At 40.4% G+C, this 15,646-nt stretch overlaps 1 protein-coding gene across 18 annotated transcripts in view; it reads right to left on the minus strand.

The window, feature by feature from the left end:
- The window catches only part of CCDC171 (coiled-coil domain containing 171), a 467,560-nt gene that overhangs the window by 289,523 nt on the left and 162,391 nt on the right, over positions 1-15,646 (minus strand). For all 18 annotated transcript variants that reach the window (XM_054519835.2, XM_054519832.2, XM_054519828.2 and 15 more), the window contains one exon: positions 10,773-10,875. In XM_054519835.2, the coding sequence (XP_054375810.2) occupies positions 10,773-10,875 (103 nt within the window). The remainder of the gene's footprint in view (positions 1-10,772; positions 10,876-15,646) is intronic.

The following is a 15,646-nucleotide window of genomic DNA, read 5'->3' on the forward strand; positions in this document are numbered from 1 at the left end:
CAAAGAGCTGCTATAATTTAGAAAGAGATTCCATGATCACCTTTATAACTTCAAAACTTAAAATGTAAAATAGACCTTCAACCTGATATTAATTCATTCATATTTTTATTCATATTCAACAAATACTTTTTGAGTGACTGTTTTGTGCCAAGTACTATTCCAGCTGCTTAAAATACACTGATGATTAAAGGAGACAAAGATTCTTATCCTCATGGAACTGAAATATAATAATAAATGTTCCATATACTATGATAGAAATGTTTGACTGCAATAGGTGCTATGGGGGAAAAAAGTAGCGCATGCAAGGAAGAGACATAGTGACCCCAAATAACATAGGAATGGGAAGTAAGCAAGCTTCATAGACAAGGTGAGATCTGAGCACAGGCCTAAGGAAGACAAGAAAGAGAGCTATGCAGATACACTAGGTAAAAAGCTTTCTGGGTAGAAGGAATGGTCAGTACAAAGGCATCTAAGGCAAAAGCATGCTTGGCATATTCAAGAAATGGCAAGAGACTAGAGTGGCCCAAACACAGGGAAGGAGGGGAGAGTAGTGGGAGGTGAGGCCAAAGAAGCAATGAAAAACAAGCAAGCCATTGATACCATTTTGGCTTCTAAGTAAAGCACAGGACCCTACAAGGTTTAGAGCAAAGGAATGACATACTCTAACTTAGGTTTTTTGTTGCTGTAGTTTCCGTCCAGCTTTACGGAAGTATAATTGCCAAAAAAGATTATATACATTCAAAGTGCAAAACTTGAATATTTGATATCCATATACACTATGAAATGATTACCACAACCAAGTTAATTAACACATCCATCACCACACTTAGTTATCTGCGTGTGTGTGTGTGTGTTGTAAGGATACTTAAGATCTATTAGCAAATTTCAAGTAAACAGTATTATTTCAGTATTATTAACTATAGTCACCATGTTGTACATTAGATCCCCAGAACTTACTCTACACCTGTAAGTCTGTAACTTAAGCTCATAAACGGTCCTTCTGGTAGCTACAGAGAAAACAGACTGAGGGGAGCAAAGGTGGAAGCAAAGAGACCCATTAGTCACAAGAAGGCCAGGGTTAGATGCATTAGGAAACAAGGCGTAAACTGTTACACTGACCACAGGTGAGGAGATCAAGTTAAATCCTCTCGGTAAATAACTTCTGGAACACCTGGACTAACTGAAATTTGGCTTATCTGCTACCTGAATATAAGCTGGTGGGACATGTGCATCGGAAAGTTTCTTAATGTAGAAAACTACAAAATCTGAAGGAGACAGTGAATCGAAAACCTGAGAATTACTGCCAGCTCTAAATTAAGATTAATTCAAGAAAATAGTTTTCATTCATTTCATTTTGAAAAGCAAGCCCAAAAAACAATTTTGCTACTGTCCCTATAAATTTCTACCATGGATTACTTTTCCTGAAATAGAGGTTAGATACAAAGCATGTATTAAACTGAAGGGTATGTCAAGAAACAAAAAGGAGGTAAAGCGCCACTGCCTTCTTGCCGTAGCTAAAAAAGAGAAAATCTCTGGAAAATTCTTCCCAGGATAACAGAATTAATTATTTATTTATTCATTTGTTAAAGATGGGATCTCATTATGTTGCCCAATCTGGACTTGAACTCCTAGGCTCAAGTAATCCTCTTCCTTCAGCCTCGGGAGTAGCTGGGACCATACGTGCACACCTAGCACTTGACTACTGAATTAATTTTGTTACAAATTCTAAGAATGTGCTACCAACACACACACACACAAATGTCACTATTTAAAGTAGATTTTTCCCTCAAAGATATCCTAACATACCTTGTTTTATTGCATTTCATTCTACAGTGCTTCACAGGTATTGCGATTTTTACAAACTGCAGGTTTGTGGCAACCTACCTTGAGCAAGTCTATTGGCACCATGTTTCCAACAGCATGTGCTCTCTATGTGTCTCCATGTCATATTTTGGTAATTCTTGCAGTATTTCAAAGTTTTTCATGATTACTATATATATTATGGTGATCTATGATCAGTGATCTTTAATGTTATTATTGTAATTGTTTTGGGACACCACAAATCATGCCCACAGAAGATGGTGAACTTAACCAATAAATGTTGTATGCTCTAGTATGGAGGTTTCTCAAAAAACTAAAAATAGAACTAGCATATGATCCAGCAATCCCACTGCTGAGTATGCATCCAAAAGAAATGAAACCAGTATCTCGCAGAGATATCTTCAATCCCATGTTAACTGCAGTGCTAGTCACAATAGCCAAATACAGAATCCACATAAGTGTCCATCAATGGATAAAGGGATATTTTAAGTGGGATATATACACATTGAAATATTACTCACCCATAGAAAAAGAATCGTGTCATTTGTGGCAACATGGGTGAAACTGGAGGACATTATGTTAAGTGAAATAAGCCTGGCACAGAAAGACAAATACTACATGTTTTCACTCATACGTGAGAGCTAAAAAAAAATTGATCTCATGGAGGTAGACAGAAGAATGGTGGTTACTAGAGGCTGGTGGTGGGGTGGTAATGAAGATAGGTATATTAATGGGTATAAACAAGGATTCGCCTTTCTAGAAGGTTTCTAGTTCACATTCGTGCTACTCCAGTGAACACATGAATGATAAGAAAGACAACCAGCCTTATTACTGATATGGAGAATGGTCTGCACAGATCAAACCAGCCACAACATTCCCTTAAGCCAAAGCCTAATTAAAAACAAGGCCCAGCCAGGCGCGGTGGCTCACACCTGTAATCCCAGCACTTTGGGAGGCCAAGGCGGGCAGATCGCTTAAGGTCAGCAGTTCGAGACCAGCCTGGCCAACATGGTGAAACCCCATCTCCACTAAAAATTAAAAAAAAATTAGCTGGGTGTAGTGGCACACACCTGTAGTCCCAGCTACTCAGGAGGCTGAGGCAGGAGAATCGCTTGAACCCAGGAGAGGAAGGTTGCAGTGAGCAGAGATCGCGCCACTGCACTCCAGCCTGGGCAACAGAGTGAGACTCCGTCTCAGGGAAAAAAAAAAACAAAAACCAAGGCCCTAACTCTCTTTAATTTGATGAAGGCTGAGAGAGGTGAGGAAGCTGCAGAAGAAAAGGTGAAAGCTAGGAGAGATTGGTTTATGAAGTTCAAGGAAAGAAGCCTTCTACATAACATAAAAGTGTAAGACCAAACAGCAACTGCTGATGTAGAAGCTGCAGCAAGTTATCCGCAGTTCTAACTAAAATCACCGATGCAGGTAGCTACACTAAACAACAGATTTTCAGTGTAGACTAAATAGCCTTTTGTTGCAAAATGTCACCTAGGACTTTCACAGCTAGAGGGGAGAAGTCAATGCCTGGCTTTAAGGCTTCAAAGACAGGCTGACTCTCTTGTTAGGGGCTAATGTTGCTGGTGACTTTAAGTTGAAGCCAATGCTCATTTGCCATTCAAAAAATCCTAGGGCCCTTAAGAATTATGCTTTATCTATTCTGCCTATGCATTTATAGAGCACAAGGAGAGTAGATATAGAATAATTCCTAAGGGCCCTAGGATTTTTTGAATGGTAAATGAGCATTGGCTTCAACTTAAACTGACAAGCTACATTACCAGCTACAAGGGCACAGGCAGAGTTGATAAAGTATAATTCTTAAGGGCCACAGGATTTTTGAATGGTAAATGAGCACTGGCTTAAACTTGGATGACAAGTTGGAACAGCTCATACGGATGACAGCTCCTCTCTTCACAGAATGTTTACCTGAATATTTTAAGCCCACTGTTGAGACTTACTACTCACAAAAAGATTCCTTCCAAAACATTATCGTTCATTGACAATGTACTTGGTCACCCAAGAGCTCTGAGATGTATAAGGAGATTAATGTTGTTTTCAAGCCTGATAACACAACATCCATTCTGTAGCCCATGGATCAAGAAGTAATTTTTACTTTCAAGTCTTATTATTTAATAAATACATTTCATAAGGCTATAGCTGCCATAGATGGTGATTCCTCTGATGGATCTGGGCAAATTACATTGACAACTTCTGTAAAGAATTCACCATTCCAGGTGCCATTAGAAACACTTGTGATTCATGGGAATAAGTCAATATGTCACAGGAACTTGGAAGAAGTTGATTCCAATCCTCATGGATGACTTTGAGGGGTTCATTATAAAATGACAACAAAGGATTTAGGATATTACATAAATGTAGTTGATAAACCAGCAGCAGAGTCTGAGACAATTGACCTCAATTTTAAAAGAAATTGTATACTCCGGAGAGGCGGAGGTTGCAGTGAGCCAAGATCGTGCCACTGCACTCCAGCCCAGACAACAGTGCGAGACTCTGTCTCAAAAAAAAAAAAAAAATGGAATTGTACTGAGGGTAAAATGGTATCAAATAGCATGGCATGGTACAGAGAATTCTTTCATGAAAGTAAGAGTCAACTGATGGAGCAAATTTCATCACTGTCATCTTAAGAAATTATATCCATATGTAGAAGAATGAAAGTAGACCCCTCTTCCTGTATTAAAAAATCAACTAAAAATGGAGTAGAGACTCAAACATAAGACCTGAAACTACAAAACTACTAGAAAAAACATATGGGAAATCCTTCAGGACACTGATCTAGGCAAAGATTTTATGGCTAAAACCTCAAAAGCACAGGCAACAAAAACAAAAATAAACCAATGGGACTATATTAAACTATATAGCTTCTGCCCAGCAAAGGAAACAATCAACAGAGTGAAGAGACAACCTGTAGAATGGGAGAAAATACTTACAAACTATTCATCAAACAAGGGACTAATATCCAGAATATACAAGGAACTCAAACAACTCAACAGCAAAAAAACACCCAAATGATCCCAATAAAAAGTACGCGAAGGACATAAGTAGACATTTCTCAAAAGAAGACATACTAATGCCCAACAAGTATATTTTAAAATGCTCGTTAGTTGATGCAGTCTCTTCCTAGTCTCGATGGTCTTTACATTTTGGCATGATTTTGCAGCAGCTGGTACCGGTTGTGCCTTTCCACGTTTAGTGCTTCCTTCAGGAGCTCTTTTAGGGCAGGCCTGGTGGTGACAAAATCTCTCAGCATTTGCTTGTCTGTAAAGGATTTTATTTCTCCTTCACTTATGAAGCTTAGTTTGGCTGGATACGAAATTCTGGGTTGAAAATTCTTTTCTTTAAGAATGTTGAATATTGGCCCCCACTCTCTTCTGGCTTGTAGGGTTTCTGCCGAGAGATGCGCTGTTAGTCTGATGGGCTTCCCTTTGAGGGTAACCCGATCTTTCTCTCTGGCTGCCCTTAACATTTTTTCCTTCATTTCAATTTTGGTAAATCTGACAATTATGTGTCTTGGAGTTGCTCTTCTCGAGGAGTATCTTTGTGGCGTTCCCTGTATTTCCTGAATGTGAATGTTGGCCGGCCTTGCTAGGTTGGGGAAGTTCTCCTGGATAATATCCTGAAGAGTGTTTTCCAACTTGGTTCCATTCTCCCTGTCACTTTCAGGTACACCAGTCAGATGCAGATTTGATCTTTTCACATAGTCCCATATTTCTTGGAGGCTTTGTTCATTTCTTTTTATTGTTTTTTCTCTAAACTTCCCTTCTCACTTCATTTCATTCATTTCATCTTCCATCACTGATATCCCTTCTTCCATTTGATTGCATCGGCTCCTGAGGCTTCTGCATTCTTCACGTAGTTCTCGAGCCTTGGTTTTCAGCTCCATCAGCTCCTTTAAGCACTTCTCTGTATTGGTTATTCTAGTTATACATTCTTCTAAAGTTTTTTCAAAGTTTTCAACTTCTTTGCCTTTGGTTTGAATATCCTCCCGTAGCTCGGAGTAATTTGATCGTCTGAAGCCTTCTTCTCTCAGCTCGTCAAAGTCATTCTCCGTCCAGCTTTGTTCCGTTGCTGGTGAGGAACTGCGTTCCTTTGGAGGAGGAGAAGTGCTCTGCTTTTTAGAGTTTCCAGTTTTTCTGCTCTGTTTTTTCCCCATCTTTGTGGTTTTATCTACTTTTGGTCTTTGATGATGGTGATGTACAGATGGGTTTTTGGTGTGGATGTCCTTTCTGTTTGTTAGTTTTCCTTCTAACAGACAGGACCCTCAGCTGCAGATCTGTTGGAGTACCCGGCCGGCCGTGTAAATTCCATTTGACCCAGCCATCCCATTACTGGGTATACACGCAAAGGACTATAAATCATGCTGCTATAAAGACACATGCACACGTATGTTTATTGTGGCATTATTCACAATAGCAAAGACTTGGAACCAATCCAAATGTCCAACAATGATAGACTGGATTAAGAAAATGTGGCACATATACACCATGGAATACTATGCAGCCATAAAAAATAACCAGTTCATGTCCTTTGTAGGGACATGGATGAAATTGGAAATCATCATTCTCAGTAAACTATTGCAAGAACAAAAAACCAAACACCACATGTTCTCACTCATTGGTGGGAACTGAACAATGAGAACACATGGACACAGGAGGGGAACATCACACTCTGGGAACTGTTGTGGGGTGGGGGAAGGGGGAGGGATAGCATTGGGAGATATACCTAATGCTAGATGACGAGTTAGTGGGTGCAGCGCACCAGCATGGCACATGTATACATATGTAACTAACCTGCACATTGCGCACATGTACCCTAAAACCTAAAGTATAATAATAATAAATAAATAAATAAATAAATACATAAAAAGCTTACTTGAAAAATAAAATAAAATGCTCAAATCACAAATCAGGGAAATGCAAATCAAAAGCACAATGAGATATCATCTCACCTCAGTTAGAATGGCTAGTAGCAAAAAGACAAAAAAAAAATAACAAATGATGGGGAAGATGTGGATAAAAGAGAACTCTTACACATTGTTGGTGGGAATGTAAATTAGTACAGCTATTATGAAAAATAGTATGGAGATTTCTCAAAAAAAACTAAAAATAAGCCAGGCACGGTGGCATGCACCTGCAGTCCCAGCTACTCAGGAGGATGAAGTGGGAAGATTGCTTGAGACCAAGAGTTCAAGACTAGCCTAGGCAACATCCCAAGAGTCTATCTCCTTAAAAAAAAAAAAAAAAAAAAAACTAAAAATAAAGCTACCATATGATCCAGCAATCCCACTACTGATATTTATCCAAAGGAAAGAAAATCAGTATATCAAAGGGATACCTGCACTGTCACATAAACTAGAGTATTATTCACAATAACCAAGATATAGAATCAACCTAAGTGTCTAGCAATGGATAAATGGATAAAGAAAATGTGGTATGAGCCAGATGCTACCATACCTAAAGTCCTAGCTATTTAGGAGGCCGAGGCAGGAGGATTGTTTGAGCCCAGGAATTCTAGGCTATCCTGAGCAACACAGCAACACACTGTCTCTAAAAAAATAAGAGTATGTGATGTGTGTGTGTATATATATACATATACACGCACATACAGACACATAATGGAATACTATCCAGCCATAAAAAAGAATGAAATCCTGTCATTTGTAGCAATGTAAATAAAACTGGAGGTCATTATGTTAAGTTAAATAAGCCAGGCACTGAAACACAAATATCCTATGTTCTTTTTTTTTTTTTTTGAGATGGGGTCTTGCTCTGTCGCCCAGGCTGGAGTGCAGTGGCACGATCTCAGCTCACTGCAAGCTCTGCCTCCCGGGTTCGTGCCATTCTCCTGCCTCAGCCTCCCGAGTAGCTGGGACTACAGGCGCCCGCCACCACGCCTGGCTAATTTTTTGTATTTTTAGTAGAGACGGGGTTTCACCGTGTTAGCCAGGATGGTCTCAATCTCCTGACCTCGTGATCCACCCTCCTCGGCCTCCCAAAGTCCTGGGATTACAGGCATGAGCCACTGCACCCGGCCCTTATGTTCTTACTCACACGTGAGAGCTAAAAAAGTAGGTCTCACAGAGGAAGAGAGTAGAATAGTGGTTACTAGTGGCAGTGTGGAGGATGGTATTGAAGAGAGGTAGATTAATGGGTATTAACATATAGTTAGATAGAAGAAATAACTTCTAGAGTTCAATAGCACAGTAGGGTGACTACAGTTAACAACAATACATTTTACATTTCAAAATAGCCAGAAGATTTGAAATGTTCCCAATAGAAAGAAATGCTAAATGTTCAAGGTGACCGGTATCTTAAACACCCTGATTTGATGATTACACATATTTTATGCATGTATCAAAATATCACATGCACCCCATAAATGTGTATGAAAGTAAGTAAAATTATTCTGTATCCATTTTTTAGGTAACAAAAAAGAAATTGCCACAGCTAATCCAACCTTCAGCCACCACCACCCTGATAAGTCAGCAGCCATCAACATCAAAGCAAGACTCTCCACCAGCAAAAAGGTTATGACTCACTGAAGGCTCAGATGATCATCAGCATTTTTGGGCAATAATGCATTTTTTAATTAAGGTATGTGGATTTTTTGACATAATGTTCTCACAACTTAATGGACTATAGTATAAACATAACATTCAAACATACTGGGAAGCTAAAAAATTCGTGACTCACTTTTTTGCTTATGTAACAAAAACCCATCTGAGCAGAAACAGAGTCCATTATAAAGGTACAGAGCTGTTTTATGCAAGCCAATAGGAGGAATGAAACCAGGTCCCAAGCAGTTATGTAAATCAATCAGGATGTAAATTAAATACTCAGAAGAGGTCATCAGCAAGATAATTTAATGAAGAGACTACAGAAATGTGTACAGGTTAACAGACCCCAAAAGGTATGATGAGGCACCAAAAGCAAGCAAGAGTAGAAAACGAATATTATGTCTTAGCTTAAAAGGTCAAGTGGAGAGAATGTCACCACAGTCCAACAAGAGCCACAGCCATGAAAGAGGGCCCACCCAACAGGCACCGTGGCTGTTGAAAAACGAAGTCACTGCCAAAAATGCAGTGGAGCAGAGGAAGCAGAGGAAATAAATACTTTGACCGCTTTCTTCTCTCATTCCCTTAATCTCCTGTGGGTGCACCTACTGTCCAAACCCAACCAGAAGCCAGAAGGTGAAGGAGCCCAGATCCACAGAAGTCAGCCTCCCAAGGCAACAGCAAAACGGAGAACAGAGGAGAATGGATCAGCAAGGGGAGAAGGGTGTAAAGGAGAGAAAAACCAGCACAAAATGGAAACATGTTACCACTCTGTAACAATCCAAAAATCACTAATTCAGTGCACGGTCCTTTCGCAGGAACACATTCCCTGTAATACACAAAGTATGCATCTATACAGAAAATGAGGAAGATAAAAAAAGGATGGTTAATAAAAGAACAAAAATTAAAATTTTAATAGAAAACTCTGTAGGCTTAGTAATAACTTATGAGTTGCTTTGTTACCAACTATTTTACTTTAAAACTCAAACGAGACATGACCACATTATTCTTAGCTTTTCTAATTCAACTCTGAAGAAATATTTAAAATAATATTGAGGCATATGATATACTGTGACAATATTTAACAATTTTTAAAGATCCTAACACCATTAAACACCACTGATACATCTCAATAATAAAAAAGTACCAGTGCAAAGGAAAATTTTCTCCTCCAAAGCTGTAACAAATATAATTGAAACTGGATACCTATACCTACTTTTATGACACTTTTATATCCTTTGATTTGTCCATGATAACAAATTATGATTATGATACAGTAATGCTTTTGGGAAAAGTTTACATAAAAACAAAGATAGTTACACATTAATTTCATAAAAGCTGAAAACACAGAGACTTAAAACATAGACAATAGCAAAGCACACTACATTTCTAATAGCTTACCAACTGAGAAACCTGCAGGTCCACAAGGTGAAATATGAACCTTGATGAGGTTGTTCCAAGTTTTCAAGGACAAAAACTTCCTGAACTTAAGAGCTCTCTAAAGAACTTATTTGCGAAATTGCTGTTAGATTCCTTTTAAAAATGTTTTTTTAAAAAACAGTCCTGCAGCTCAATTTTTAACAGTGATAAATTTAATTTTATGTGCCTTCTGAAGAATAGAATTGTGTTAGAAGACCACCAAATAATTCAAGGCTGAAAGGAGGGCAAAAGAAAACTGAGGAGGAAAAGTATTTATGTCAAAGCTACTATAGCACACATAATAACATAAACACAAAACACTAAGAAAGTAGAAATAGTGAACAGAATTCATTAGCCAACCATTGCTTTTGCCAGTTCTCAAAATATGTCTACCTAATTAATATATAATTTTATAGCTCTTTATCATATGAAGTGGGCTAATAACTACAACTAAAATATTTTACCTAAGCATTCTTATCTGGACAATATATGTATATGGTAGTAGGAAATGAAAACCAGCTTAGAAAACCGGCTTGGAAAGTATAGAACATGCGCTATGCTACAGCCTGTGTCCTACATAACCTTTTAAATGCATGACCTTTAAGTTGCTGAAGGTTGCCTCAGAATTTGGCTCAGTTTGATCGAAACATCTGTTCCCCTTGCAGGTATACTGTAAGGACTTTTTTCTCAGTTGGATTCAGAACACAGCAAGTGAGCCCTTGTCTGTCCAATCACACAGACCCCAACACTTGTAAATCAAGTTCTGGGAGGACAACAGCAGGTCCATATTCCGTCACCCTTTCTCAGCCAGCTAGGCCAACTGACTGCTGTGAGAACTGCTCTTATCATGTCATCAAATCAAAACATGTTGAGATGAGGGACTATAAGAGGCATCTGCAGAATTCCCAAAATGTAGTGACTTTGGAACATTGACAGATGCATCTGTCATTTTATACCTTCAACTAACCTGATGTCCACTGGCCCGACACAGTAAAGCTGTCCAAGATCGATTCTAATTCTTTCACGTTATTTTCACATGTCTCTACTAGGAAGGCCTGGTGCTTCTTAGCCTTTTAATTAAGAAAAAAATTACACATAAGGTCACGTATTATAAGAGCTGCAGATTTTTAGTGTGAACATATATAACACAATTAAGTATAAACAAGATAATGATTCCATTCAAATATATTATTAATAAACCATCTTTCTCTCTTAATCATACCTTTTACTTGGCTTAATGTAACACTGTACAAGGTCTTATTAACAATTTACTGAGGAGTTAGTGCCTGGCACTATTCTAAGTGTTTTATATATAGTAATTCATTTTATCCTCTCAATAACCCTATAATGGAAAGGTTATTATTATCCCAATTTTAGAGATAAGAAAACTGAGACAGAGGAATTATGGAACACTTAAAAAATCATGACTACAGTCATATGGCAAGTTGCCAGACAGCAGTCAAAAGTAAAGACAGTTAAGACCAATTTGAAGTTCCTGCGGCAGTCAAGTGATAGTAGTTTGGTCTAGGGTATTGACAGTGAAAGGGGAAGAAGGGGTAGGGAATGGAAGCACTGGACAGAGGCTGAGACGGTAGAATGGCCAGACTTCAGTAAAATTGCATTGGGTTAGACCACACTGATTGGACTGGATTGAACTGGATTGGATTGCATGAGGATAAGGGAAGTACTCAGAAAAAGAAGAGTTGAGACTGATCCCAAGATTTAAGTTAGATGAACTGGGTGGATTTCAGTAGTTGAATCAGAATAATGATGGTAGAGAGGGTCTTGTTTTGGCCATTTTTGTTTGTTTACTTGCTTCCTTCTTTTTGGCAGTAGGTATCAATCATGAATTCTGTTTTAATCATATTCCACTAGACACACCTAAGACACTCTGCACCAGCACAATGCCTGTCAAATAACAGGTCCCAAATAAATATATTTGAATGAACAATTGACAAATAAAGTATAAAAATATGGGAGGTGGCTGAATATAACTGGTGTAAATCTCAGAAGCAGGGTCAGGTATAGGTTTGGGAATCATCTATAGATACTGTCTGAAACTTGCCTTAAAGTGTTTGATGGGAAATGAAAAGAGCCCAGGACAAGTCTTATGGAACTCCAGCAATTTAATAGTTAGAAAAGAAGTCAGTAAACAAAACTAAAAAAAGGAGAAGAAAAACAGAGGGGATACAAGATATGGGAACATTTCAAGTAGTTCAATAAAAGAGTTGTCAATCATGCCAATTCAAGCAAAATGGAGACTAAAAAGTCTCTCCTGGGTTTGGAAGTCATTGGTGACCTTGGTGAGATGTTTCACTGTGTTATAATAATTGTAACACAGACTGGAATAGGTTAAAGAAGGAGTAAGCCTGAATCTTTTTTCTGAGTGAGAGATGAGTAAATAGAAACAGGAAGTTTAGACAACTCTCTTGGTAAGAAGGAAGGTGAGATAAAGGGCAGTAGGTGGAAAGGAGGGAAGGGTCAGAGAAGAGTTTTGTTTTTATTTAATATATGAGAAACTTAAGCACATTTAAAGGCTGACGTTAAAGGTATGTCTATAGATACAGATAAAATGGAAGAACAGATATTATAAGACAAACTTACATCCTTAAAATATGTAAAATTATTCGGTTTGTTTACATGTCAGCTCAATTATCACTTCCCCAGAAAAACTGTCCTTTACCTCCCTGACTATATCAATTCTCTATCACATTCATCTCAGCACTTATCACAATTATGATTCACTTTTATTTGAGTTGGTCTTTTATTAATGTGTCCATCTCATAGAATTTAAGCTCCATGAAGGGAGTAAATGTCTCATTTTTTTTGTCCTCACCAGTGTATCCCCAGTGTTTCCCCAGGCAATACTTAGTTTCTAAAATAAGTGTTAAGTAGTTAAGTTAATTATAGCATGTTATCAACAGAAAAATCAATTAGGATTCATCCACACAGACTTTAAATAGGAGGATGCTCTTCATCAATGAAAAGATATCTAAGTTATCTTGTTCAGCTAAAAACAAAAAGGGAAGTGGGTTGACAATATGTTTAATATACTGCCATATGCGTGAAGTGTGTGTGTGCGTGTGTGTGTGTACCTATTTGTAAATGCAAAGAGAATCTCTACACAGAATCTGTTTTTTGGTGTTTTGTTTTGTTTCATTTTGAGACGGAGTCTCGCTCTGTCACCCAGGCGGGAGTGCAGTGGTGCGATCTCAGCTCACCGCAACCTCCACCTCCCAGGTTCAACTGATTCTCCTGCCTCAGCCTCCCAAGTAGCTGGAAGTACAGGCACCCACCACCACACCCGACTAATTTTTGTATTTCTAGTAGAGAAGGGGTTTCACCACGTTGACCAGGCTGGTCTTGAACTCCTGACCTCAAGTGATCCACCCGCCTCGGCCTCCCAAAGTGCTGGGATTACATGGGTGAGCCACCATGCCCGGCCCAGAATCATTTTTAAAAGTAGTAATTATGGCCGGGCGCGGTGGCTCATGCCTGTAATCCCAGCACTTTGGGAGGCCGAGGCGGGTGGATCACGAGGGCAGGAGATTCAGACCATCCAGGCTAACACAGTGAAACCCCGTCTCTACTAAATATACAAAAAATTAGCCGGGCATGGTGGCGGGTGCCTGTAGTCCCAGCTACTCAGGAGGCTGAGGCAGGAGAATGGCGTGAACCCAGGGGGCAGAGCTTGCAGTGAGCCGACATCATGCCACTGCACTCCAGCCTGGGAAACAGAGTGAGACTGTCTCAAAAAAAAAAAAAGTAATAATTATGGTTGTCTCTGAGAAGAGAATCTGGGTGATTAAGAGAGAGATTTCATTTTTCATTGTAAAACCTTTTTCTATCATCAAAAAGTCAGATTTTTAAAAAAGAGCAAAAAGTAAATAAGCCAACAAAAAAAAATGACTTCTCTTTTTTTTTTTAGACACAGAGCCTTGCTCTGTCACCCAGATTGTAGAACAATCTCGGCTCAGTGCAACCTCCACCACTTGGGTTCAAGTGATTCTCATGCCTCAGCCTCCTGAATAGCTGAGACTACAAATGTCTGCCACCATGCCCAGGTAATTTTTGCGTTTTTGGTAGAGACAGGGTTTCACCATATTGGCTACGCTGGTCTCGAACTCCTGGCCTCAAGTGATCCACCCACCTTGGTCTCCCAAAGCGTTGAGATTACAGGCGTGAGCCACCACACTGGGCCGAAAAATCACCTTTCCATAGCAGATATACATGCAGGTTGTTGCTGTGTTATAAAATACTCAAGAAGTCCACATGGAGACTTCTGGAAATTAGCAAAGCACAGACTCACAGGTTAGTGTAAGGCTGGGTGCAATGGCTCAATCCCAGCACTTTGGGAGGCCAAGGCAAGACAATAAAGCCCAGGAGTTCAAGGTGAGCCTGGGCAACATAGTGAGATCCCATCTCTACAAAAAAATGAAAAATCAGACAGCCATGGTGGCACATGCCTGTAGGTCCCAGTTACTCAGGAGGCTGAGGTGGGAAGATTGCTTGAGTCCAAAAAGTCAAAGCTGCAGTGAGCATGACTGCGCCACTGCACTCCGGCCCGGGCAACAGAGCACCACCTTGTCTCAAGAAAAAAATAAGAGGTGGAGTCAAGATGGCCAAATAGGAACAGATCCGGTCTACAGCTCCCAGCGTGAGCGACACAGAAGACAGGTGATTTCTGCATTTCCATCTGAGGTACCAGGTTCATCTCACTAGGGATTGCCAGACAGTAGGCACAGGACAGTGGGTGCAGCGCACCTTGCACCAGCCGAAGCAGGGCGAGGCATTGCCTCACTCGGGAAGCACAAGGGGTCAGGGAGTTCCCTTTCCTGGTCAAGGAAAGGGGTGACAGACGGCACCTGGAAAATCGGGCCACTCCCACCCTAATACTGCGCTTTTCCAATGGGCTTAGGAAACGGAGCACCAGGAGATTATATCCCGCACCTGGCTCGGAGGGTCCTAAGCCCACAGAGTCTCACTGATTGCTAGCACAGCAGTCTGAGATCAAACTGCAAGGCAGCAGCGAGGCTGGGGTAGGGGCGCCCGCCATTGCCCAGGCTAGCTTAGGTAAACAAAGCAGCACAGAAGCTCGAACTGGGTGGAGCCCACCACAGCTCAAGCAGGCCTGCCTGCCTCTGTAGACTCCACCTCTGGGGGCAGGGCACAGACAAACAAAAAGACAGCAGTAACCTCTGCGGACTTAAATGTCCCTGTCTGACAGCTTTGAGGAGAACAGTGGTTCTCCCAGCACGCAGCTGGAGATCTCAGAACGGGCAGACTGCCTCCTCAGGTGGGTCCCTGACCCCTGACCCCTGAGCAGCCTAACTGGGAGGCACCCCCCAGTAGGGGCAGACTGACACCTCACACGGACGGGTACTCCTCTGAGACAAAACTTCCAGAGGAATGATCAGACAGCAGCATTCACAGATCACGAAAATCCACGGTTCTGCAGACACCGCTGCTGATACCCAGGCAAACAGGGTCTGGAGTGGACCTCCAGCAAACACCAACAGACATGCAGCTGAGGGTCCTGTCTGTTAGAAGGAAAACTAACAAACAGAAAGGACATCCACACCAAAAACCCATCTGTGCATCACCATCATCAAAGACCAAAAGTAGATAAAACCACAAAGAAGGGGAAAAAACAGAGTAGAAAAACTGGAAACACTAAAAAGCAGAGCGCCTCTCCTCCTCCAAAGGAACGCAGCTCCTCACCAGCAACGGAACAAAGCTGGACGGAGAATGACTTTGACGAGTTGAGAGAAGAAGGCTTCAGACGATCAAACTACTCCGAGCTACAGGAGGAAATTCAAACCAAAGGCGAAGAAGTCGAAA

Source organism: Pongo abelii, chromosome 13 (assembly GCF_028885655.2).
Source record: "Pongo abelii isolate AG06213 chromosome 13, NHGRI_mPonAbe1-v2.0_pri, whole genome shotgun sequence".
NCBI classification, from domain to species: domain Eukaryota; kingdom Metazoa; phylum Chordata; class Mammalia; order Primates; family Hominidae; genus Pongo; species Pongo abelii.